General features: G+C 42.1%; 1 protein-coding gene across 1 annotated transcript in view; it reads right to left on the reverse strand.

The window, feature by feature from the left end:
* Window positions 1-26,717, reverse strand: part of LOC122551458 (islet cell autoantigen 1-like protein) — a 139,107-nt gene that overhangs the window by 58,527 nt on the left and 53,863 nt on the right. Inside the window, exons 4-6 of the mRNA XM_043693391.2 lie at window positions 14,554-14,626; window positions 9,240-9,363; window positions 8,291-8,489 (exon numbers count right to left, since the gene is read on the reverse strand). Coding sequence (XP_043549326.1) covers window positions 8,291-8,489; window positions 9,240-9,363; window positions 14,554-14,626 — 396 coding nt within the window. The remainder of the gene's footprint in view (window positions 1-8,290; window positions 8,490-9,239; window positions 9,364-14,553; window positions 14,627-26,717) is intronic.

Consider the following 26,717-nt stretch of genomic DNA (forward strand, 5'->3'; position numbering starts at 1 on the left):
CTGTGAAATCAATCTGAAGGCCATCTAACCTACACAATCCATTTTTGTCCATATGACTAATAGAACATTGACATCTAGCTAGTACCTGGTATACCTGGGATCTACCCCAGGTTACTGAGGGAAGCGAGAAAGGAAATAGCTGGGGCCTTAACAGATATCTTTGCAGCATCCTTGAACACAGGGGAGGTCTTGGAGACAGGAAAATTGCTAATGTTGACCCTTGTTTAAGAAGGGTACCAGGGATAACCTAGGTAATTATAGACCGGTGAGCCTGACATCAGTGGTAGGGAAGCTGCTGGAGAAGATACTGAGGGACAGGATCTATCCCCATTTGGAAGAAAATGGGCTTATCGGTGATAGGCATCATGGTGTTGTGCAGGAAAGGTCATGTGTTATCAACTTAATAGAATTCATTGAGGAAGTGACAAAGTTGATTGTTGAGGGAAGGGCTGTAGATGTCATGTATATGGACTTCAGTAAGGTGTTTGATAAGGTTCCCCATGGTAGGCTGATGGAGAAAGTGAAGTCGCATGGGGTATAGGATATACTAGCTAGATGGATAAAGAACTGGCTGGGCAGCAGGAAACAGAGTAATAGTGGAAGGAAGTTTCTCAAAATGGAGAATTGTGACCAGTGGGTGTTCCACAGGGATCCATGTTAGGACCACTGTTGGTTGTAATACACATAAATGATCTGGAGGAAGGTATAGTTGGTCTGATTAGCAGGTTTGCAGGTGACACTAAGATTGTGGGCGACACGGTGGCACAGTGGTTAGCACTGCTGCCTCACAGCGTTAGAGACCTGGGTTCAATTCCCGCCTCAGGCGACTGACTGTGTGGAGTTTGCACGTTCTCCCTGTGTCTGCGTGGGTTTCCTCCGGTTTCCTCCCACAGTCCAAAAATGTGCAGGTCAGGTGAATTGGCCACGCTAAATTGCCCGTAGTGTTAGGTAAGGGGTAAATGTAGCGGTATGGGTGGGTTGCGCTTCGGCGGGGCAGTGTGGACCTGTTTCCACACTGTAAGTAATCTAATCTAATCTAATTGGCAGAATAGCAGATAGTGAAGGGGACTGTCAGAGAATACAGCAGAATATAGATAGATTGGAGAATTGGACAGAGAAATGGCAAATGAAATCCAGACAAATGCAAGGTGATGCATCTTGGAAGATCTAATTCAAGAATGAACTACATGGTGAATGGAAAAGGCCTGGGGAAAAAAGATGTACAGAGAGATCTGAGTGTTCAGGTCCATTGTTCCCTGAAGGTGGCAATGCAGGTCAATAGAATGGTCAGGAAGGCACATGGCATGCTTTCCTTCATCGGAAGGGGTATTGAGTAGAAGAGATGGCACGTCACGTTACAGTTGTATAGAACTTTGGTTCAGTCACATTTGGAATACTGTGTACAGTTCTGGTCGCCACATTACCAAAATGATGTAGATGCTTTGGAGAGGGTGCAGAGGAGGTTCACCAGAATGTTGCCTGGTTTGGAGGGCACTAGCTATGAAAGAAGGTTGAGTAGATTAGGGTTATTTTCATTAGAAAGATAGAGGTTGAGGTCTACAAACTCATGAGAGGTGTGGATAGCAAGAAGCTTTTTCCCAGAGCGAGGGACTTAATTACTAGGGGTCATGAGTTCAAGGTAAGAGGGGAAAAGTTTAAGGGAGATATGGGTGGAAAGCTCTTTACGCAGTGGCTACCTGGAACACATTGCCAACGGAGGTGGTAGAGGCGGGCTCAATAGTGTCATTTAAGATATATCTAGACAGATACATGAATGGGCAAGGAGGAGAGGGATACAGATCCTTAAATAGGCAGCAGATTTAGGTAAAGGATATGGATCGGCGCAGGCTTGGAAGGGTGAAGAGCCTGTTCATGAGCTGTAATTTTCTTTGTTTTTGCATCAGTTCTGAAGGATCTTCCATCAGAAAGTGTCTCCAAAAAAATCCATTTGAGGGAAATGTCTATACTTTATTTTGATTAGTGTTGAAAATACAGTTTCTAATCCCAAGCTAAAGATCTGGGCCTATACGTATTATATAAATAGTCGCTGCATTAAGAGGTGTATTATGAACCAAAGCAATATCCCGCATGTCGTTTTTCCTCTTGTAATTTGAGAATGATGAGTTATAACATAAATTTCAAACACTTGCTCGTGTTGGTAAATTGTAATGAAGTAGTAAAAAATTTACAAATGGATATGGTGAATGGGCCAAAAGTTGCCAGATGGAAGTTTAATGTAGGTAAGTGTGAGATTATCCATTTTGGTTAGAAGAATAAAAGCACAACTTATGATCTAAATGAAGAGAAACTTCAAAATGCTTCATGCAGAGGGTTCTGGGAGTCTTCATCATGAATTGCTGAAAACTAGTGTGTAGGTACAGCAGGTAATAAGGCAAATAAATTGCCATTTATTGCTAAAGGAATAAAGTATATAAGTGGGGAGGTGCTGTTGCAATTATACAAGGCATTGGTGAGAGCACACCCGGAGTATTGAGTACAGTTTTGGTCTCGTTGAGGAGGGATATAGTTGTATTGGAGGCAGTTAAGAGGAGATTCACAAGATTAAACCCAGAGTTGAAAGGGCTATGTTTTGATGATAGACTGAGCAGTTTAGGCCTATACTCACCAGGGATTAGAAGGATGACAGGAGATCTAATTGAGGTATATAAGAGGCCGAAGGGAATTGACAAAGTAAACATAGAAGGGATGTTTCCTCAACATCCCTTCTATGAGATCTAGAGCAACAGGTCATAGTTTTATGCTAAAGATGAGAAATGACTTCTCCCAAATGTTTATGAATCTGTGCAATTCCCAGAGCATGGTTAATACCAGGACACTGAATAAATTTAAGGAGGACATTAGTCATTGGTTGAAGGATTATGGGGAGCAGGCAGCAAAGTGGATTTGAGGCTCAGATCAGCCATGATCATATGAAATGGCAGCAAAGGCTCGAGGGCCTAAATTGCCTACTCCTACTCCTATTTCTTACGTTGGTGTTAATTGTGTATGACCAATCCCAAATACCATCAACAGTGCCACAAGTTCTTTATACCCACAGAATGGCATTCCAACTGGAACTCTATCAACAAACACATCGAGTTAGACCACATCTACCACCCCCTGAGAAAAGGAACAGAAAGTGACTTCACCACAGGAAATGACATCACTAACCCAAAGAAACCCAAACATATAAAAATAGAAAGCAGGAATTTTCAGCAGTGCTTCGCCTGAGGCCCACTGAAGATGTCATCTAGTAGGGTAACTAAACGTCTGGAAATGAACCTTCCAGCTCAGCAAGCAAACCTACATCCAAAATTTCTAATTCATCTCCTCTAACTGCAGCTATACATCATGGCACCATTATTCATTGCTAGAATGACGTTTGAATAATTTCCCCAGCAATCACATTTGGAGACCTCACTGCTGTACATGACTGGGGTCAACTCTGATCACTTAATGTGTATGTAACTAGTCTCCAGTCACTGCGTGTTGCTGGAGGTATCATCTGGCATTAACCAGGGAAAGCTTGCAGTGTTTGTGTTTATCACATCTTTATAAAAGAATTTTAAAACTAGATTTTGCAAATGGTCTCTGTTTCCTGGAATATAAATTGCTCATTCTGAATGCTGTCCTAAGTCCCAGTCCCTCCCGAGAGTTTTCCGTATAGTCAGTCGTGATTCTGCACAATTATGTTGCCCCAGCACTGCATCGGATGACAGATTACACAGTCTTGACTACACAGCTCAAAATGCTCTCGCGAGGCAAAGCCTCAATAACTGTATTACTGGTCCACATGGAGAAAGTTAAAAAATTTCACATACTCACTGAATTCTTAATTCAATCAATAAACATTCTGCAGACTTAAATTCTAGTCCTGCATTCTCCAAAATAGCCCTGTTGCACAGAATCAGATTACCCCACGCTCAGGCTCTCAGAGCAGTAGGAATTCACCAGCAGCGTATGAGATATGGAAGTGATATTGTCTGCTACAGTTAACACAATTATGTACTTTGTGTACTCTTTGCAGACCCAGCCTGTCCATATAGGCAAATTAGACATTTGCCTGGGGCAATACGTTTTAATAGATGCCAAATTCACCATTTCGAATGCCAAGTTAATAAAGATTAAATTTTATTCTGGACTTCTCATTTTTCTTTTATATTGGATATTGGAGGTCAGTCCTTTCTCTATGATAGTACCTGAGAACAGCAATCACCAGCAAGTAATACAAACTACATTGCTAAGATAGCGAAGGCTGGATTTGAAAAATGAATGAGGGGGGAATGTTGGCGAGAGATCAGAAAAATAGCAGATGAGGAGTATGGCAAATGCAAAGAGGTGACAAGAATACACTTATGAGCTGACTTTGCATTCCTGTGTGTCTCTGAAGCAATGAGGGAGCCACATTAGAATTAGATTTATTGTCATAGGTATTCAAATGAATGCAGTGAAAAGCTTACAACTCATCATCTACAGCACCATCTTAGCTACAAATGTACCTAGTACAAACTCTTAAGGACAAATTCTTGGGGAAAATAATTTAGAAAAATTTAAAAAATAGTCCAGCATTACAGATCATAGGAATAAATTAGAAAAAAAAAACATTTCAGAATAACAGACTTTCCAACCCAGTCCATGCCAGCACCTAGCCTCTAGTCCATGCAGGGCTTTACCTGGAAGCTGGAAGTCCACATTGAGGCTGTGAGTTAGCCAGAAAGATCTAAAGAGGGGGCTAAGAAGAGCCAGGAGGGGACATGATAAGTTGTTGGCGGACAGGATCAAGGAAAACCCTAAGGCCTTCTATAGGTATATCAGGAATAAAAGAATGAGTAGAGTAAGATTAGGGCCAATCAAAGATAGTAGTGCGAAGTTGTGTGTGGAATCTGAGGACATAGGGGAAGCACTTAATGAATACTTTTCATCAGTATTCACTTTGGAAAAGGGCAATGTTAGTGAGAATACGGATCTACAGGCTACTAGATTAGATGGGATTTTGGTTGACCGAGGAGGTTTTAGCAATTTTGGATGATCTGAAAATAGGTAAGATCCTGGGCCAGATGACATTTATCCTCGGATTTTCTAGCAAGCCAGGGAGGAGATCGCAGAGACTTTGGCTTTGATCTTTATGTCATCATTGTCGACAGGAGTAGTGCCAGAAGACTGGAGGATAGCAAATGTTGTTCCCTTGTTTAAGAAGGGGAGTCAAGACAACCCTGGTAATTATAGGCCAGTGAGCCTTACTTTGGTTGTGACTAAGATGTTGGAAAAGGTTATGAGAGATAAGATTTATAATCATCTGGAAAGGAATAATTTGAAAGGGGATAGTCAACACAGTTTTGTGAAGGGTAGGTCGTGCCTCACTAATCTTACTGAGTTCTTCAAGAAGGTGATCAAACAGGTGAATGAAAGTAAAGCAGTTGACATGGTGTATATGGATTTCAGTAAGGTGTTTGATAAGGTTCCACACAGTAGGCTATTGCTCAAAATATGGAGTTTCAGGATTGAAGGTGGTTTAGCATTTGGATCCGAAATTGGCTAGCTGAAAGAAGACAGAGAGTGGTGGTTGATGGGAAATGTTCATCCTGGAGCTCAGTGCCACAAGGAGCTGTTTTGGGGCCACATCTGTTTGTCATTTTCATAAATGATCTGGACATGGGTGTAGAAGGATGGGTTAGTAAATTTGCGGATGACACTAAGGTGGACAGAGATGTGAATAGTGCCAAAGTATGTTGTGGGTTACATAGGGACATAGGGAAGATGCAGTACTGAGCTGAGAAGTGGCAAATGGAGTTTCATGCGGCAAAGTGCGAGGTAGTTCACTTTGGAAGAAGTAACAGGAATGCAGAGTACTGGGCTAACGGTAAAATTCTTGGCAGTGTAGATGAACAGAGAGATCTCAGTATTCAGGTGCATAAATCCCTGAAAGTTGCGATCCAGGTTGATAGGGTTGTTAAAAAGGCAGATGGTGCGTTGGCATTTATTGGTCTGGGATTGAGTTTGGAGCCACGAGGTCATGCTTCAGCTATACAAGACACTGGTAAGGCCACACTTGGAGTATTGCGTACAGTTCTGGTCACCGCATTATAGGAAGGATGTGGAAGCTTTGGAATGGGTTCAGAGGAGACTTACTAGGATGTTGCCTGGTTTCGAAGGAAGGTTTGATGAGGGAACTGTTTTTGTTAGACAAAAGAAGGTGAAGAGATGACTTAAATTGAGACGTATAAGATAATCAGATGATTAGATAGGGTGGACAGTGAGAAACCTTTTCCTCAGATGGTGAAGGCTAACATGAGGGGTCATAGCTTTAAATTGAGGGGTGATACAGATATCAGGGTAGTTTCTTTACTCAGATAGTAGTAGGGGCGTGGAACGGCCTGCCTGCAACTGTAGTAGATTCGGTGGCGTTAAGGGCATTTAAATGGGCATTGGACATACATATGGATAATAATGGAACGGTGTAGGTTAGATTGGCATCAGATTAATTTCACAGGTTGGTGCAACATCAAGGGCCAAATGGCCTGTATTGCGCTGTAATGTTCTAAGTTCTATTTTCACAAATAAACACAACGGAATCTAGGAAGAATTGGGATGAAACTTCAGACCAATCAAGGATCTTGAACTCAGAAAATAGCTTAAAACGACGTTGGCCCAATGTGCCCTCTGAGGCAGGTTTTGGCTTGGTGAAGCTAGCTGTCTCCAGAAATTATTCCAAATCTACTGTGCAATCCTCAGAGTTCCCCGAATCAGCCGGGACTGTCCACAAACCTACCAACGTTACAGAATATTCAATCTAGCATTAGTTATCTAACAGCACAAAGAAAAGGCTGAAGTTCCCATGTTGCCTATGTTCAACATATTGCTCAGCCTAATGATTAATCGGTATGCCATTTGGATGGTCTACTTTTAACCGCAATGGCATCAGACAGCATGGCACATCTGGTCTTTGTTAAACTGTATTCCTGAGGCACATTCAGATGTCACCTTGTACATGTAAGTCAAAAATACAACTTGAACATTAATGACCAATTATGATATTGACTTGATTGACTGTGGAACATTGGTCAAGACATCAAAACTCTTTGTCCCTTTTGAATAATGCGATGATATTCCTAAATACTGACCTGAAGGGGTAAACTGAGTGGAATTTGAAGGGCAGCAACTTTACTAAGGCAGCATCCTCTTGTTCTTGGTGATATGTTAAATGGTGACTTCCTGATTCAAAAACAAGAGTCTTACCAATGAGCTAAGCTGACACCTCAGATGAATGATATTGGAAGGATGGACTGGGGAGGTGGAATAAAAAGGTCAATGAAGGACTCAAATTGAAATCTGAATTGACAGAATTAGGTCAGCTTTCAAAGACATTCTTTCTTATTAACAAAATCAGCAATAATTTACAATAAGTCTAGATGAACTCCAGTAAATATTAAAATAGAGCCAGCACATATAAGTATACTTGCTCAGTAATGCAAAAATCTCTACATTTTGAACATCCTCTGCTTCCTTTTTTGCTGAACTTTCATTCCAATCCCACCACTGAAAAGAATTTTCTGTTATTGTTCAGAAACTAATTCCCCAGAATGTTTGATCTGAGTCATATTAAATGGGCCAAGTAGTATAATTGTTAGATGCTTAATCCCGAAATTCAAGTATTGTTCTGGGAACCCAAGTTATACCTGGAATTAAGAGTTCAATATTGTGTGCAATTATACATGTAGTTTTTCAAATCACTGGCTTTCATTCACAGAAAGGCCAAAATCCACGTCAAAATAGAATTATAATTAGACTATTGTAAACAAAGAAGAGTCTTATCCTTAATAATCTCAGGCCATCAACGTTAAGCTCATTACTTATTCTCCAATTTTAAATAAAGCCTGTTTGAGCAGTGCAACTGAAAGAAGAGTCTAGATTCGTCCTCTGACGAATGTCTCAAAGTAGTGATGGCCTTTTAAAAAAAATACAGATTCAGCATTGTAGGCCAGGAAATTGTGGATGCTGCTGCTGGACAAAAGCCAGTTGGTAGTGCAATCTGACTACCACCAACACAACCCTTGAAACAAAACACTCTCAAGATGGCAAATCTGACAAAATGCAAGAGCAAACCAAAAACCCAGGTCAAAATGGGTTCCACACTGTAAGTAATCTAATCCAATTGCATCTAATCAAAATGTTCTCATTTCAAGAGTCTCCCAAGTTAGACTGCCTGTTGCTCTACATCTGTACAAATTCCAGTTCAAGGTATCCCCAAATTAATGGAATAGAATACAATATTCCTGCACAACCCATGTACCTTCCTGAACTTCTCCATCTGCTTGTATGTGTCAGGATCCAATTCCTGAGAGACATCCTTCATCCAGAGTAGTGCCCCCCTGTACTCTGTTCGAGACTGTTCCATCCGGTTCACTGTGAGGAGAGTATCAGTGACTGCTCGTTGCCGGAATGTTTCCACTTCCTGCTCCAGTCGTACTAGAGGGGCGCGCAGTGCTAACCTGGAATGGGCAAAGGCAGAAAGTGGACAGATTGCACAACATCAGGCATATTTAGAATATCAGTATTCAGGGAATGGCAGAGGGGATCATAGGAAAAACCAACATACTGTTGCTTTATCTGATATTCGTAGTACCCAGCAGTGAGATCTTCAACCACTAGTACTTCAGTCTAGCTCCAGGCATTACATGTGTCTGGGTCTGGCTGCTCCTCGGTGCATACTATAGGCATTTAAAATATTATATATTTCACTAAATTCTTAAGAAACAATGCTCAATGCAACCCTTGCTGTTCTGCATTGACATCCCTTTTTATCAAACATGCAACCAATTTCAGCACCAGGTTAAATTTATCTTCCCTGCAAATCAGCACATCTGAAAGACTCCCAGAACCCCACTGCAGAAACAGGTTTCTCAAATGATTTTGGTCTGAAATGTTTACACAACTGTGGATTCCTCTAATTCAGTATCATCTGGGAATCTTTCCATTGCGCGTACTGTAATTGCACTAGAAATAGTCACCCCCTACCCACTAAAACATAATGGGGAGCTTGAAGCTCAAGTCTTCAACTTAAAAACATTGCATATTCAATTTGTTCACAAATACAAATTGCATGCACCATTATCATCAGAGCTAAAATTAAATAAAATGAACATATATCCACTAATTATTTTATTTCTCAACCAACAGCATACACATGGAAATCAGGTGAGACAACAAGGGTGAGCCTGAGGCCTAGTGAGTAAGTGTACCTTTGCTTTGCAGAACCACACAGGGCCTTACTGGTGGCATTCATCATCCTGCCAGCTGGGGTTTTATCTTGTTCACTTTGTGCCTTCAGAAACATGCCCAGCTCATTCTCCTCCTGGGATAGAGCTGCAATGGATAAGTTAAACAGCCATTACTATTAAAAACACAAAAGAATCGTCGAGATAAATGGTCAGAGAGTTGTCCTTACAAAAAATAAATTCTAACTTAGACAGAAAGAGGTGGAGAAGCTCAATAGCAACTATGGGCTGAGAATCAGAGTTAATATTTCAAGTTCAGTCACATCTTACTGCAGATATCCAGAAGCTGCAGTATTTCACTTTTATTCTAATTTAGGCTCCTTAAACACAGCAAAGGAGTTTCAAAGGGTTTTAAGAAAAAAAAGGCACTAAAGATGACAATACTGGGTTTATGACCAAAAGCATAGTTAAACAGAGTATTAAGGAGGATCTTAAAAGAGATGGGTTTTTTTCCCCTCAGCATTTGATGCCTATCCCTATTTGCCCTTGAACAAAGTGGCTTACTCTGCCATTTCAGATAGTTGACTACTGTAGTCATATTACCATTATGCTAGGTTTGGGGGCATTCAACAAGACAATTTAATTTGATTTAAAAAAAACTGCAGATGCTGGAAATCTGAAACAAACTCTGGACAGGTTGGACCGAAGAGTGTGTTTCCATGCATTACATCTCTATGACTCTATAATTCTGCTTCAACCATTCTCACAGGCAATGAGTTCCAGGTTCCCACCACCCTCTGAGTGAAAAGGCTTTTCCTCACATCTTCCTCACCTTCCGCCCCTTGCCTTAAATCTAGGCACGAGGTCATTGATCCCTGCATCAAGGGGAAAAGCTTCCTCCTGTCCACGCTATCATAATTTTATACATCTCAATTGTGACTCTTCTCAATCTCCTCTAATAGCCCCAGTCTGTTCAATCTCTCCTTGTAAATGAAACTCTCCAGCCAGACAACATCCAAGAAAACAAAAACAGAAATTGCTGGGAAAACTCAGCAAGTCAGGAAACATCTGTGGAGTGAAAGCAGAGTTAATGTATTGAGTCCACTGACTCTTCATCACTGGGCTCTAAACATTAACATTGATTTCTCTCCATGATGCCTGACCTCTAGCATCCGCAGTTCCTTGGCTTTATTCTGTTAACATCCCACAAAATCTCCTCTGCGTCCCCTCCAATGCTATCACATCCCTCCTACAAGTCCTTCCAGGACTGCACACAATACTTTAGCTGTGGCCTCACCAATGTTTAACAGTTCCTGCTCTTAAACTCTATGCCTCGGTTAATAAACACAATATCCCACGTGCGGTATTAGCCAATTTACCCATCAGTCCTGATACCTTAAGGGATCAGAGTACATGCACCCCAAGGTCCCTCTGATCCTCAGCGCTTCCCAGGGTCTATCATGTATTCCCTTGCATTGACTATCCTAACCAAGTACACCACTTCACATTTATCCAACTTGAATTCCATTTTGCTACACATCGGTTCATCTGATCAGCCCATCTAAATACTCTACACTATTCACCATCTCACCAATTTTTGTATCACCTGCAATTCTCCTACATTCAATGTAGGATATCTTAAATGCCTTCTGGGCTATAAATGTTACCCTAGCCAACAACATCTACACTGAATGTGAATGAGTAAAATGTTGAAGCTCTTGAGAGGTGAGCGTTCACTTCACATGTGATCCAGCCAGAGTTGACAAAACCCCTCCTGAATCAGGCTTGGACAAGCTTAACCCAATTTATTGTGGCTATGGATGGAAATATAATTTGCACATAGCGTCAATCCTCCTCAGGTAGCTTGGTGTGGGAGATAGAAACACAAGGCACGGAAACTTACTTTTTGAGTAAGTTACGCAGTTGTAGCAGAGGAGAGAAACTTTTCACTCTCTGGCTTACCAACCTGCTCCTGACCCAACAGTGTATGCCACAAATGATGAGTGCCTGAAATAGAAACTACTCAGTTCTTGCTATTACCAGTGTGAATCTTACCAGTTGGAGACAATAGTTTCAGAACCATTAAAATTAATTTTTCAATTGTATTTGAAAACGAATCTTCAAAGTGAGAATGTTAGCAGTAGAGACTGGAACACTGGGTTTCATTCACGCTCGATCAGTGACAACCACTTCCAGATCAGGTACAGCATGGTTAGCAACACAGACTAAAATTCGCCATGGCTCTAGCCTAAGTGGACATATTTCCACATCTTACAGCAGTGGCCCGATGGCCTTCCTCAGACTGACTGCTAATTCAATGCTGACCACTCCCAAATCAAAGGCAATTTTGTTCAATTGGTACCAGGATTCAGACTGCAGAAATCCATTTCATGTCTTCTAGGCAACTTAGTGGTGTCATTGCATAACTACCAATTCAGAGACCCAACTCATCCAGTTCACTAATGCCCTTCAGGGAGGGAAATTCCCATCCATACCTGGTCTGTGCTGCATGTGACTCCAGATCCACAGCAATATGACTGACTCTTCACTGTCCTCTGAAATGGTCCAGAGAACCAGATTGTACTAATCATGTAAAAGGAAGAAACGACTGAAACCAGAATAATCACCTCGCTTTGACTAGTCACGTCTACACCAAGCGGACTGCATAATTCAAGAACACAGTTCATCACCACTTATCTACCTCATCAAGAGCCACTAGGAATGGGCAATAAATGCTGGCCCAGAGATCAATGGCCACATCCTATAAGTGTATAAAAAAAGCAACAGCAGATGTTTTAAATCCCCTCAAGCTAATTTAGAATAATATAAGATCCACGATTTGAAGATGCCGGTGTTGGACTGGGGTGTACAAAGTTAAAAATCACACAGCACCAGGTTATAGTCCAACAAGTTTATTGGAAGCACTAGCTTTCAGAGCGCTGCTCCTTCACAACCACCCGATGAAGGAGCAGTGCTTCAAAAGCTAGTGCTTCCAATTAAACTTGTTGGACTATAACCTGGTGCTGTGTGATTTTTAAATAAGATCCACTGAAGGGTTTCAGCACAGGAGGAGCCTTCAAATTGTCACATGTTCATCTGTTCACATGTCACAGCAACTCTCACAGTCCCAATCTCTTCACCTTGCCCTCTGACCTTGCACTGAAACTTTTATGAAGAGGAAAGCAATATTTGTTTCCCTGCACTTGTCTTGCACATGGTGATTATGGTGTTATGAATTTGGTCATTGGTGCTGACAGATATAAATTCACCACAATTTCGGTCTCTCCATATAGCTCATCATATCCTGGTAGAAAATGTACAAACAGCACCACCTACAGACACAAATTGTCTCGATACTTCTAAAGCAGGACCAGGCCCAGAAGCCTAGGTTTTAGATATAATTAGATGTGCTTGCACCAAAAATAAAGTTGGAATCAATGAGTTCAGGTTGTTATCATCAGCAATCACTGGCTAATGAATAGGACATTGTGTGTCACTGGTCATGGTTTCTGTGGGCCCTTGCATGGCTAATCCATCTTTTAGTTAGGGTGTAGCATATGCTACAGCATATGAAGCAAACACAGTATTCTGCTTCCTGTCACAAACATACAAATTTGCAGCAGAAGTAGGCCACTCCGCCTCTCAAGCCTGCTCCACCATTCAATATGATCATGGCTATCTGCCTATGGTCTCAACTCCACGTTCCCATTTCATTCCTACCCTCCCCTCTACCCACCCTCTCCCAATGACCTGTGACCCCCCCGGCTAGTCAAGAATCCATCTCCTCTGCTTTAAAAATATTCAATGACATCACCTCTACTGCTTTCCTGGGAAGACAGATGCAAAGACTCACAGCCCCCAGAAGAGAAATGTTTCTAATTTCCGTGACATCGCTGTATGGCCATGGGGAGTTTAGCAAAACATTATTGCTTAACATGTCACATTTTTACACAATGTCCACTTGAAGCAGATTTGTCTTTTCAGGCTTGGGCTGTCTGGAGACTCAGCAACTTGTGCTGAATGACACAAGAGTAAAGTGCTGGTGACAACAATTTGAGTAGAGGTGATCCACTAAACTGGGATTTTTCCAAGAGTGTACTAATTTGGAAATGTCGATATATCTAGTGACAATTGAACTCAGACACTTCATCTTGCTGGCACTGCATCAACAAATATAGCATTTGAAATCTCTTAAAATATTGTAAATTTTTCTGCTGTGATGATAGGGGATCAAAAATTTTGATTAAAAATGAATTAAATCTCATAATGATAAACTATGCATTCTGTGCTTTAAAATATTAAGCCTTCCTCTGCTACGATACCAGTCCAAGAGAGGAGAAGCTGCACACGTAATGCTCTTTCTGAGCTGCATCCTGTATGAGTATAAAGTGGCACATCAGGCTAGGTTGCTTCTCGATGACGTAAGCGATCGGGTAGAGCTCTTGGCTTTCAGCTTACATCAACAGACACATGTGGAAAAGTCTTAAGTGGACAGAAATGTACTCTATTTGAAAGATGGCGTTGGCATCTACCTGGTCTATGATAGACATGCTTACCTTCCTTCTACCCTTCTCTGTGCACTTCCTTAGGGCAAGTCTGAAATTTAATCAACCCACTTTGCAGCTGAAGATGAATGAAAAAGGCACAGCAGGTCAGGGGTTAACCAAGGTGCATGAGAGTCAACATTTCAGGACTGTAGAAGGGTCCTGCCCGAAATGCTAACTCTCTTGCTCCTCAGATGCTGCCTGACCTACTGCGCCTTTTCCAGCACCACGCTTTATCAACTCGGATTTCTCCAGGATCTGCAGTCCTCACTGCCTCCTGACTGAAGATGAATTCAGTAGGTGAAGTGCAGATGAAAAGAAAGGTATTCAAAGCTTGTTCATTTTAAAATGATCTTAGACCAGTTGGAAGAAGCCCTGCAAACTATCTCTCTGAATGTGATCAGGCCAGATGATGAGTGCGTGGATTTGCTAATTCTGATGGTATCCAATAATGGAAGACTTTCTGCCTTCTAAGTGAATCTTTGAAATTCTCTGTCCCAGAGGCTCAATCATTGAGCAAGTTCAAAACAGATTGATACATTTCTAGTTCCAAATGAAATCAAGAATTTTGAGGATACCATGGGATTATGGCATTGAAGTAGATGGTCAGTCACGTTTCAAAATGGCACAGCAGGTTCAATGGGCTGAATGGCCTATTCCTGCATCGATGTTCATGCACCTATTTTCAACCAAAGTTGTACTGAGTGGAGCCAATTACCTGATGACTCCACAGACGAGCAGTTCATGCAGTAGGTTTTGTCAACACTACCAGAAGGACGTATTTGAGTACTTACTGTTGAGTCTTTGCTGATATTTTTCAATCACCTTCAGAAGATCCATGCATGATGTCTGTACTATTCGGAAAATCTGAAAGAGATGATATGAGAATTTTGTAAGACATCAATGCAAACCCCCACAGGTAGATATCAGAGTGAACAAGGTATTTAGTATGCTTTCCTTTATTGGTCAGAGTACTGAGTACAGGAGTTGGAAGGTCATGTTGTGGCTGTACAGGACATTGGTTAGGCTACTTTTGGAATATTGCATGCAATTCTGGTCTCCCTGCTACAGAGGGGATATTATGAAAGTTCAAAGGGTTCAGAAAAGATTTACAAGGGTTGGAGGATTTGAGCTAGAGAGAGAGGTTGAATAGGCTAGGGCTGTTTTACCTGGAGCATCGGAGGCTGAGGGGTGACCTTACAGAAGTTTATAAAATTATGAGGGGCATGGATAGGATAAATAGACAAAGTCTTTTCCCTGGGTTGGGGGCAGTCCAGAACTAGAGGGCATAGGTTTAGGATGAGAGGGAAAAGATTCAAAAGGGAACTAAGGGACAACTTTTTCACGCAGAGGGTGGTGCGTGTAAGGAATGAGCTGCCAAAGGAAGTGTTAGAGGCTCGTACAATTACAACACTTAAAAGGCACCTAAAAGACTGGAGGTTGGCTAACGTGGTGCCACTATTTAAGAAAGATGGTAAGGACAAGCCAGGGAACTATAGCCCAGTGAGCCTGACCTTGGTGGTGGGCAAGTTGTTGGAGGGAATCTTGACAGGCAGATGTACATGTATTTGGAAAGGCAAGGACTGGTTAGGGATAGTCAGCATGGCTTTGTGCGTGGGAAATCACATCTCACAAACTTGATTGAGTTTTTTGAAGAAATAACAAAGAGGATTGATGAGGGCAGAGCGGTAGATGTGATCTATGTGGACTTCAGTAAGGCGTTTGGCAAGTTTCCCCAAGGGAGACTGGTTAGCAAGGTAGATCTCATGGAATACAGGGAGAACTAGCCATTTGGATACAGAACTAGCTCAAAGGTAGAAGACAAAGGGTGGTGGTAGAGGGTTGTTTTTCAGACTGGAGACCTGTGACCAGTGGAGTGCCACAAGGATCAGTGCTGGGTCCACTACTTTTCGTCATTTATATAAATGATTTGGATGTGAGAATAAGAGGTACAGTTAGTAAGTTTGCAGATAACACCAAAATTGGAGGTATAGTGGACAGTGAAGGAGGTTACCTCGGATTACAATGAGATCTTGATCAGATGGGCCAATGGGATGAATGGTGGCAGATGGAGTTTAATTTAGATAAATTTTGGGAAAGCAAATCTTAGCAGGGCTTGTACACTTAATGGTAAGGTCCTGGGAGTGTTGCTGAATACAGACACCTTGGAGTGCAGGGTTCTAGCTCCTTGAAAGTGGAGTCACAGATAGATAGGACAGTGAAGGCGGCATTTGGTATGCTTTCCTTTATTGGTCAGAGTATTGAGTACAGGAGTTGGATGGTCATGTTGCGGCTGTACAGGGCATTGGTTAGGCCGCTTTTGGAATGCTGCATGCAATTCTGGTCTCCCACCTACAGAGGGGATGTTGTGAAAGTTAAAAGGGTTCAGAAAAGATTTACAAGGATGTTGCCAGGGTTGGAGGATTTGGTCTATAGGGAGAGGCTGATTAGGCTGGGACTGTTTTCCCTGGAGTGTCAGAGGCTGAGGGATGACCTTATAGAGGTTTATAAAATCATGAGGGGCATGGATAGGGTAAATAGACAAGATCATTTCCCTGGGGTGGGGGAGTCCAGAACGAGAGGGCTTAGGTTTAGGGTGAGAGGGAAAAGATATAAAAGAGACCGAAGAGTCAACATTTTGATGCAGAGGGTGGTGCATGTGTGGAATGGGCTGCCAGAGGAAGTGGTGGAGGCTGGTACAATTGCAACATATAAAAGGCAACTGGATGGGTCTGGAGGGATATGGGCCGGGTGCTGGCAGGTGGGACTAGATTGTGTTGGGATATCTGGTTGGCATGGACAAGTTGGAGCAAAGGGTCTGTTGTTTCCATGCTGTACATCTCTACAACTCTTTACAGGGATGTCCAGATAATCCTCATGATTCCAGCCCAGACTTACAAGTTAAAGACTTCTGCATTACCCAATGACGAGGGCCCGAGGACAAATTATACCAATTCGAATCCTGCTTCAAGCAAGCGTGAGGCAGTAAATAGCCCACATGTCACCATAAGTTGTCAATCTCATTCAAAAGTTATCAAGACAGCTTGAGTGGGAAATGTTCTGACATTTAATGCAGCCTATTAGTTTCTTCAATCTTTGAAAGTTTATTTTCCATACACAACAAAGCCACTTAAACAGTACATGTCAGCTCTCAGCTTCACAAAAATGTCACCAGTTTTAATGGAGAGGCAAGTTAACTTATGCTTTTAGTCTGTACTATTCAATTTACAGACCATTATTTGAGAATGCAGTGATTATAAATTCAATCTTTTTCAAGACTACCATAATTGTGATCCAGCAAAATGTCACTGAGTGAGCATGCTCCAATTCCTAAGAGGATTACTTCATGGCTGAAAATTTCTATCTGTAAACTCGCTGGTATTTATAAGATTTGCTTTGTTAGAATGAAGGATTTTTTTTCACAATAGTAACAGAATAGCTATAAATGTCACTCTAACTCGCTTCAGCTCCATTGAGTAGCTTATTAGCAAGGTGAGGACAAGTCTCTGTTTAACAGCATTAATTGTGTTTGGCCTTCAATCCACAAACTTTGCCCCCAATATGCTAATGAGTCCATCACACACAAATAAAGTCATTAGTATCCTTACATGATCCAATGCGAATTGTAGCCTCTGAATATCACAGTTAACTGAGCCCTAATAATGCTGCACCAATTCAGTGCAACGGGGAGGCAGTGGTAATGTCACTGGCCCAGAGTCAGAGTTATACAGCATGGAAGCAGACTCGTTGGTCTAACTAGTCCACACCGACCATGTTCCCAAACTAAACTAGTGCCACTTGCCTATATCCCTCCAAACCTTCCCTATACATGTGCTTATTCAAATGTCTTTTTAACATTGTAACTGTACCTGCATCCAGGACTACGCTAATGCTTGAGAGCCGTGGGTTCAAATCCCACTATGGGCTGCTGGTGGAATTTAAATTCAATCCTTAAATTATTGAAGCTATCATCAATAGCCATATTGATCCATTTGGTTGACTAATGTATTATGTGGAAGTAAATGCTTTCCTCCATATGACTCCTGATCCATCACAATGTGGTTGACTTTAACTGCCCTCTGAAATGTCCTATTAAGCCACTCAGTCCAAGTGGACTTCCTGTGCTTCCAGGTTGTTAGCACTGCTGACTCACAGCACCACGGATCCAGGTTCAATTCCAACCTCGGACGCCTGCCTGTATGAAGTTTGCACATTCTCCCTGTGTCTGCGTGGGTTTCTTCTGGGTGTTCCGGTTTCCTCCCATAGTCCAAGGATGTGTAGGTTAGGTCGACTGGCCATGCTAAATTGCCCATACTGTCCAGGGATGTGCAGGCTAGGTGGAGTAGCCACAGGAAATGCAGGGTTACAGGGATGGGGAAGGGGAATGGGTCTGGGTGGGATGCTTTTCGAAGGCTTGGTGTTGACTCAATGGGCCAAAAGGCCTGCTTCCACACTGTAGGGATTCTGTGATTCTATGATTCTACATCCAAATCCCATGGTAGAATTAAGAAATAGAAATTAACACCTTGGCATGTAAACTGCTTCAGCCTTTTCCATATTCCTGCATAAGAAAGTTTGGGAACTTCAGAACAGGAATGGGAAGCAAGAAAAACCATGGAGGAAAACAACCAGTTATGTGAAGGTCAATCAGATGTGAATCACAAAAATGGGCATCAGGATTCTAAGGTAACGTTGAACAGACTGTTCCCGAGTCCTACCATAAAAAGGAAATCTATTACTGGGACCTACTGGTTTTCAGTGGAGATCTTAGATATTCCTTGGTTGACTAATTGTCGATGTGAACTACATCAAATGTATTCCAACGACATGGTACCAAATGATGCTGTCCTTCTGACCTTTGAGCTCCAAACACATCTAAAACCTGTCAAATCCAAGAGATTAACACCGAGTTAAATAGAGGGCGATTTGTTTGGATATAGACAGATTGCCAGCTCTCAGCAGAACCAATTTAGAAGAACCAATCTTTGGAACGACAGTGCCATCCAAACAATTCATCATACCCGTAACTCCACTGATCTTACTTCTCCCAACAGAATTGTCAGAGCTTTGCGTGATTTTATTTGTATATGACTAGAAAGGGAAATGCAGCCTTACCAGGACAGGCACCTGAGAATAACCAGGCCAAGAGTAACACTGGTAGAAGCAAGTGAGAGAATGGGAGTCCCTTCCTCACCCTCTGCACTGAGTATTGTCACTGTTTGTGTAAGCAAGTGTTGGTTCTATTTTTCATCAAACACAAGATGGCAATCTAAAGTCATAACCATACTGGCTGTGTAATGGGTTGAGCAGATGGAAGTGGGAGGCTGTGACTCCTGATTATATCGTAGTAACCCACCACAAATGCAAAGCAAAGCTACGTTATGCAAAGTCTACAGGCTTACTGTAAACATCGCCTAAAGCTTCCTTGGTGACTTTAATCCACACCAGTACACCAGGAGCTATATGGGACAGCTGAAATGGCAGTCAATACACAACACAGAATTTCTTTCCTAATTCCCAGCCTTTCACCACTAATTGGAGGCCATTTGCCAAGATTTAGGATACAAACCCTGTACCACCTTTGTCTACTGTGTAACCACAGCTAATTATACCAGGCCCCGCTATGAATGAGGGTTAAACACATAGGCACCTGTTAAAAATACCCACTAATACATAAATGACAATGGGCACCCCAGGTTCAAGTTCCTCTGATCCCAGAGGTGTGGCATAACAGGTCAATGTAAAAGTACTCCTTTTTTTAAATGAAAAACTAAAATGTTTAACATAGGTGAGAAATAATTAAATTATTTTATGGAAGTTGTGAATGACAGCTATCAGAATGGCATGCTGTTGTCCAACAATTAGAAGTAAACTGAAACATAAACTTTAAAACCCACTACCCAACATTCAAAGTGTAACCTTACATCGCATGGATGCACATACCCACAATCTTCAGAGTACATTTCACTTGTGATGCTACCAATGCCAGAGAATTTTTCTTGAGTTATTTCTTGAGTTATTACTGCTCACCTGTCCAGAATCTTCCCAGGATATAGTCTTACAGGCACAAAGAGCTCTCCAGCGAACGATCAGTTTATCAACACAATGAAGCTCTACATGGGGAACTGAAGTAAAGCTGGACCCTCTCCTTGACACATCTTCGACACATTAAAATACAGTCCACAATTTCCATTCTTATTTATCTTTTCATATCCAGTGTATTACTTGCCTTAGCTTCTCTTCATGCTCCTGCATTGTTATACCTAATATATCCCAGAGCTCTGCTCTTGCCCCCACCACCACCGATTTCTCACCTACACGCAATCCTCTCAGCAATATTTATGCAAAGCAGAGTGTTAGTCTTACAACAGCCTGCTCTATCTCATCACCAAAGCTCTAGACTCCCACACTTTTGCTAAGATTTCAGATTGTTGATCTAATACCCAATACTGGAAAATCAGGAATTCCCTCCAATTCAGTATTGCAAACACGATACTCATTATTTTCAGTTGTCGCTCCAAACTGTCTCCACCCGCTACTAACTCTATCCCTCTCTCTGACAAAGAGCTGAGACTAAACTGGCCAGCATCTAACTGCTACATCTGACCCAGAGATGAGCTTTCTTCCTCATGTATGTGCCAGCTCTAGAGCCACCTATTTCCAATTTTGTAATATCGCCAGACTTCAGCCCACCTCACATTGCTGAAATCCTCAATCACGCTTTTGTTATCTCGACGCCCCACAATTCCAATGCTCTACTGGCTTGTCATCCACATTCTAACCCCGTACACTTGGTCATCCAAATTTCCTTGACTTTTACCGAGTACCATCCATCACCCTTGTAGCTGGTCAGTAAACAGAGTTTGTAAACAACAGACGAAGATCATTTGGCCATTTACTCCCTGTGGAGCAATTCAGTCAGTCCCATTCGATCCCCATAGCTACACAGGTTTACTTCTTTTAAATACCCATCCAAATTCTTTTTGAAATCACTGACTGTTTTCACTTCCACCATCTTCATGAGAAGAGAGTTTCAAGACATTAGATGCAGCGGAAGAAAGTTCCTCTGTACATTATTAATCCCCACCCTTCCCCAACTCCCCTGGGTATATCTTGCCCAAAACCTTAAATCTATGACCCATTATCCATGCCCTGTCAGCTACTGGGAGAAGTATTTGCTTGTCTGTTATCAAAGGCTATTTTAACCTCTCTCAAATCTTCTGTAAATCTCCTTTGCTCAGAGGATGATCCCAACCTTTCCAATCTAACCTTTCCTTTAAACCCCAAACTGTGGAACCATTTTGGCAAATGTCCGAATCCTCTGAAACATTCTTCACATCTTTCCTAAAATATAGTGAGCAGAGTTTGGGAGAAGATTTGTAGCTCGGGTGCTCGTTGTTGTGGTTCTGTTCGCCGAGCTGGAAATGTTTGTTGCAAACGTTTCGTCCCCTGTCTAGGTGACATCCTCAGTGCTTGGGAGCCTCCTGTGAAGCGCTTCTGTGGTGTTTCCTCCGGCATTTATAGTGGCCTGTCCCTGCCGCTTCCGGTTGCCAGTTTCAGCTGTCCGCTGTAGTGGCCGGTATATTGGGTCCAGGTCGATGTGTTTGTTGATGGAGTTTGTGGATGAGTGCCATGCTTCTAGGAATTCCCTGGGCTGTTCTTTGTTTGGCTTGCCCTATAATGGTAGTGTTGTCCCAGTCGAATTCATGTTGCTTGTCGTCTGCGTGTGTGGCTACTAAGGATAGCTGGTCGTGTCGTTTCGTGGCTAGCTAATGTTCATGGATGCGGATCGTTAGCTGTCTTCCTGTTTGTCCTATATAGTGTTTTGTGCAGTCCTTGCATGGTATTTTGTACACTACATTAGTTTTGCTCATGCTGGGTATCGGGTCCTTCGTTCTGGTGAGTTGTTGTCCGAGGGTGGCTGTTGGTTTGTGTGCTGTTATAAGTCCTAGTGGTCGCAGTAGTCTGGCTGTCAGTTCTGAAATGCTCCTGATGTATGGTAGTGTGGCTAGTCCTTTGGGTTGCGGCATGTCCTCGTTCCGTTATCTTTCTCTTAGGCATCTGTTGATGAAATTGCACGGGTATCCGTTTTTGGCGAATACTTTGTATAGGTGTTCCGCTTCCTCTTTTTGCAGTTCTGGTGTGCTGCAGTGTGTTGTGGCCCTTTTGAATAGTGTCTTGATGCAACTTCGTTTGTATGTGTTGGGGTGGTTGCTTTCATAGTTCAGGGCTTGGTCTGTGTGTGTGGCTTTCCTGTATTCCTTTTGGTGAATTCTCCGTTCGGTGTTCTCTGTACCATCACGTCTAGGAATGGGAGTTGGTTATCCTTTTCTTCTTCTCTCGTGAATCGGATTCCTGTTAGTGTGGCGTTGATGACCAGACTTGGACCCAATATTGTAGGCCGAACTAGAGCTTTATTAAAGTTCATAGAATGTCTTGATGTTAAAATTTTTATCCCTGTTTTTGTTACCCCACCACGACCTTTCAATCTCCATAATCTCCCCAGTCCCACAAACCTCTGAGATATCTGCTCTCCTTCTTTCTGGCCTTGTCAGCATTGCTAATTCTCACCACAGCATCACAACATGGCTGTGACTTCAGGGGCCCATGTCGTAAGTTCTGAAATGTCTTCTCCACCTCTCTAACTCACTATCCCCTTTCAAGACACTCTTAAAATCTATCTTTTCAACCTTTGATCTTCTGGCCGAATATTTCTTTTTATCATCTTGGTGCCATTTGCTTTGTTTTATAATGCTGTTGAACACTTTGGGATGTTTTACTATGTGAAAGACAATGCACATTAATCTAATCACATCTAGAGTGTGAAGGGTAAATACGCTGTTGGAGAGTAACTGGTGGGAAATCTGGTATCTTTTTGCTTCACCTTCTCCACAGCACTAAGACCAACAGCAGCTTCCCTGAAACTGCATTGACTGAGATCAGTTAAAAAAAATGAGGGAAAGAATCCAAAATTACACTAATAACCACACTGCAATAACAACAGTATACACTTACAAATTCTTCCTAAAAACTGGTGTTATCTGAGAACCCCACATTTTTTGACCAATCAATATTTCAGTTTAAACAAGTTGTGCTGATGTAGGAGAATGGAGAATGCGTAAGAAAGTTAATGAATCCAATACGCAACAAATTGATTAATATCAAGAGGGACCATTCCCCCAGGACACCCTGGTCCACTCCTCCTCCACTGCCAACATTTTCCTACACCCCATGGCATCTTTCTACACAATTGCAGAAAGTGTAACATCTGTCCGTTTACTTCCTTATTCCTCACTATCCAATGCCCCAGATATATCTTTCAGGTAAAAAGTCAATTTAGAGTCATAGAGATGTACAGCATGGAAACAGACCCTTCGGTCCAACCCGTCCATGCCGACCAGATATTCCAACCCAATCTGGTCCCACCTGCCAGCAACTGGCCCATAACCCTCTAAAACCTTCCTACTCATATACCCATCCAAATGCCTCTTAAATGTTGCAATTGTACCAGCCTCCACCATTTCCTCTGGCAGCTCATTCCACACACACACCACCCTCTGCGTGAAAAAGTTGCTCCTTAGGTCCTTCTAAATCTTTCCCCTCTCCCCTAACCCTATGCTTTTTGTTCTGGACTCCTCCAACCCAGAGTAAAGACTTTGTCTATTTATCCTATCCATGCCTCTCATGATTTTACAATAAGGTCATCCCTCAGCCTCCAACGCTCCAGGGAAAAGAGCCCCAGCCAATTCAACCTCTCCCTATAGCTCAAATCCTCCGACCATGTACACTTCCCTCGATTTGGTCTACAGCTTTACCAGGTTCACGGCTCACAATGTGGACTCCTCTACATTGAGGAGACAAAGCGCAGACTGGATAACTGCTTTGCAGAACATCTAAGTTCTTTCCACAAAAATGACCAAGCTTCGGTTGCCTGCCATTTGAACACACTATCATATTCCATTGTTAATAGTTCTGTCTTGGATTTACTAGAGTGCTCCAGTGAAAGAACATTTCATTTTCTGCTTGGAAACACTGCAACCTTGTGGGCTCAATACTGAGCTCGATAATTTTAGGGCCCGAGCACCTTCTCTAATGTCCCTACCCCATCACCCACTGATTATCACATGGGCTGCTACCACAAACAACCCTTTGTCAGCCACTAACAATTCCCATTAACAGCTATTCATTCTCCCAGACTGACCTTTACCCGTTCCTTCGTCTGTAAAGTTGTTCTTCTCTCTCTCTCTGAGCTCCATCTCCACCTATTATTTACTCCTTCCCACTCCCCTCATTTGTTCTCTGGCATAAATATACAACCATTCCCTAGCTACAATCAGTTCTGAGAAGGGACGCTGGATCCGAAACATTAACTCCACTTTCCCTCCATAGATGCTGCCAGACCTGCTGAGATTTTCCAGCAATTTCTGATCTGGTTTCTGATTTCTAGCATCCGCAGTTCTTTGGTTTTAAAATCACACTGACCTGGCCATTAATCTGAAGTGCTTTGCAATCTTGTAGCAATCTGGAGTCTCCTTTTCACTGGATTAAGATGTTGCATTTTTGCATGAACACATAAGCAGCAAGTTCTGAAATCTGGCCATGATCTGAAGGTTGCAAGGTTTCAGAGAATGTACCCGGATTTCATCAGCTATAAAGCACAGGTTTTGGCAGGCACAGTATAAACACAAGCTTTTCTTTTACAGTTGGCGGATTTTGAGCTGTCATGGGGCCAGGCACAGAGGCTTTGTAGATTAAGCAATCTGCTAGGAATCTGAGGAACACTCAAAGCAGGTTTGTGACTCTCTTCAGGTTGCACTACACTCGTTTGGAGTTTCTAAGTGACATTTTTAAGCCTGTTCATCCAGAAACCTTTAAGACATGGGTGGGGCTGTTCAGAACATAGTTGGATAAATACAATACTGCACTGCAATACTACTCCACAATTTGGTATAAATATATGCAACTTCCAATAAGCACAAAGTGAGCCACACTGAGACCCTCAAGTTCTGCATTACCAAGCAAAACAGTTAAAACTAGATGTAAGTTTGCTCGTTGAGGTGGACGGTTCATTTTCAGACGTTTTGTCACCATACTAGGTAACATCATCAGTGAGCCTCTGATGAAGCACTGGTACGATAGTCCACATTCTATTTGCGTGTTTAGGTTTCCATGGCCTAGTGATGCCATTGCATGTTCATCAACTAGCCACAAAAAGACATGACCTTCTCTCACTAGTATCCTTACATACAGATGAGGAAGGTCACCGCTTTGACTGGGACAAAACATCCATCAAAGGACAAGCCAAACAGAGACATGCACAAGAATTCCTAGAAGCATGGCATTCCAACAGGAACTCTATCTATAAACACAACAATTTGGATCTCGTCTATCACCCTCTGAGAAAAAGAACAGGAAATGACATCACCACCACAGGAAATAATATCACCAGCTCAAGGTAATCTAAACACAAATAGAAAGTGGGCCATAACACCAGTGCTTCATCAGAGGTTTGCTGATGTTACCAAGTATGGTGATGAAACATCTGAAAACAAACAGTCCAGCTCAGGGAGCAAACTTACATCCAGAACCTCAACCTGAGCTACAAATCTTCTCCAAACTCGCTAAAGTTAAAACTGACTGGGCAGTACATTGCTTGTGAGAGAAAAAAAGTCAGTCTGGGAAATTTTTAACCCAATTCCTATTGCATGTAGGCGGATGACATGCAGTTGCTTACAATGAACAGGAGTTGACCATTCAGTACCAAGCCCAGGTCACCATTCAATTCGATGGCTGTGATCTTTTTCTTAATTCCATCTGCCTCGCTCGATTATGGATCTCCTAATATCTGCTTAAATTTTTACAAATTGCTCAATTAAACCAAAGCCCCATCACCTTTTTGAAGGCAAGAATTCCAGGTATCCACTGCCTTTTCTGTGAAAAAGTATTTTTGACAGTATTCCTGAAAACCCTGGCTCTAATTTAAGACCACACTCATTGTTCTGGACTTTCTCGACAAGAGGAAACAGCTTCCTTCTATCTACACTATCAAATCCTAAATATCTTAAACCGCGCTGTGATCCATGGTGTGCATGCTCACAGGTCCCTTCAGGTAGCAGAAGTGGATAAACTGGTTAAGAAGGCATAGGTGACACTTGCCTTCATTAGCCAAAGCAAGGTTTAAGAGCAAGAAGGGTATAAAATGTTGGTTGGGCCATAGCTAGAGTATTTTGTGTAGTTCTGGAATCCAAATTATAGGAGGAATGCAATAGCACTGGAGAGGGAGCAGAAAAGATTTGCCAGGATATGGGCTGGCCTGGAGGGTTTGAGTTGCGAAGAGAGAATAAACATGTTGGAGATATTTTCCTTCAAGAGGAGATTAAAAGAGGGCATGATAGAGATGCATGTAATTATGACGGGAATGGACTGGGTAGATAGGAAGAAACTTTTCCCCTTGGTGAAGGGATCAATGACCAGGGGCACAGACTTACAGTAAGGGGCAAGAAGGCTGAGAGGATATGTGAAGAGAAACATTTTCACCCAGAGGGTGGTGGGAATCTGGAACTTACTGTCTGTATAAGGGTGATAGAGGCAGGAACTCTCATAATATTTAAGTAGTATTTAGATGTACACTTGTGATGCCAAAGCATGGAAGATTATGAGGCTAGTGCTGGAAAATGAGTTTAGAATACTGTAGTTAGGTGGTTGATTTTGAACAGTGCAGTTTCAATGGGTGGAATAGTCTTTTTTGTGCTGTAAACCTTATTATTATTTGTTTAATTCCTTGAGCTTTTTAAAATTTTAAATATTGGTAACTTTCCAATCCAAATGCAATTCCTGATCGGCAAGTTTTTTTGGATTTCTTTCACACAAATCTCACTGGTTTCTCCATTGTAACTTTATTCTTTCTGATATTAAATCCAGTACGTTTCCCTCCATGTTCTTAATTTGTTTTTAAACT

This window comes from Chiloscyllium plagiosum, unplaced genomic scaffold (assembly GCF_037043375.1).
Source record: "Chiloscyllium plagiosum isolate Xiang-an unplaced genomic scaffold, Cpla_swu_hap1 HiC_scaffold_7, whole genome shotgun sequence".
In the NCBI taxonomy this organism is placed as follows: Eukaryota; Metazoa; Chordata; class Chondrichthyes; order Orectolobiformes; family Hemiscylliidae; genus Chiloscyllium; species Chiloscyllium plagiosum.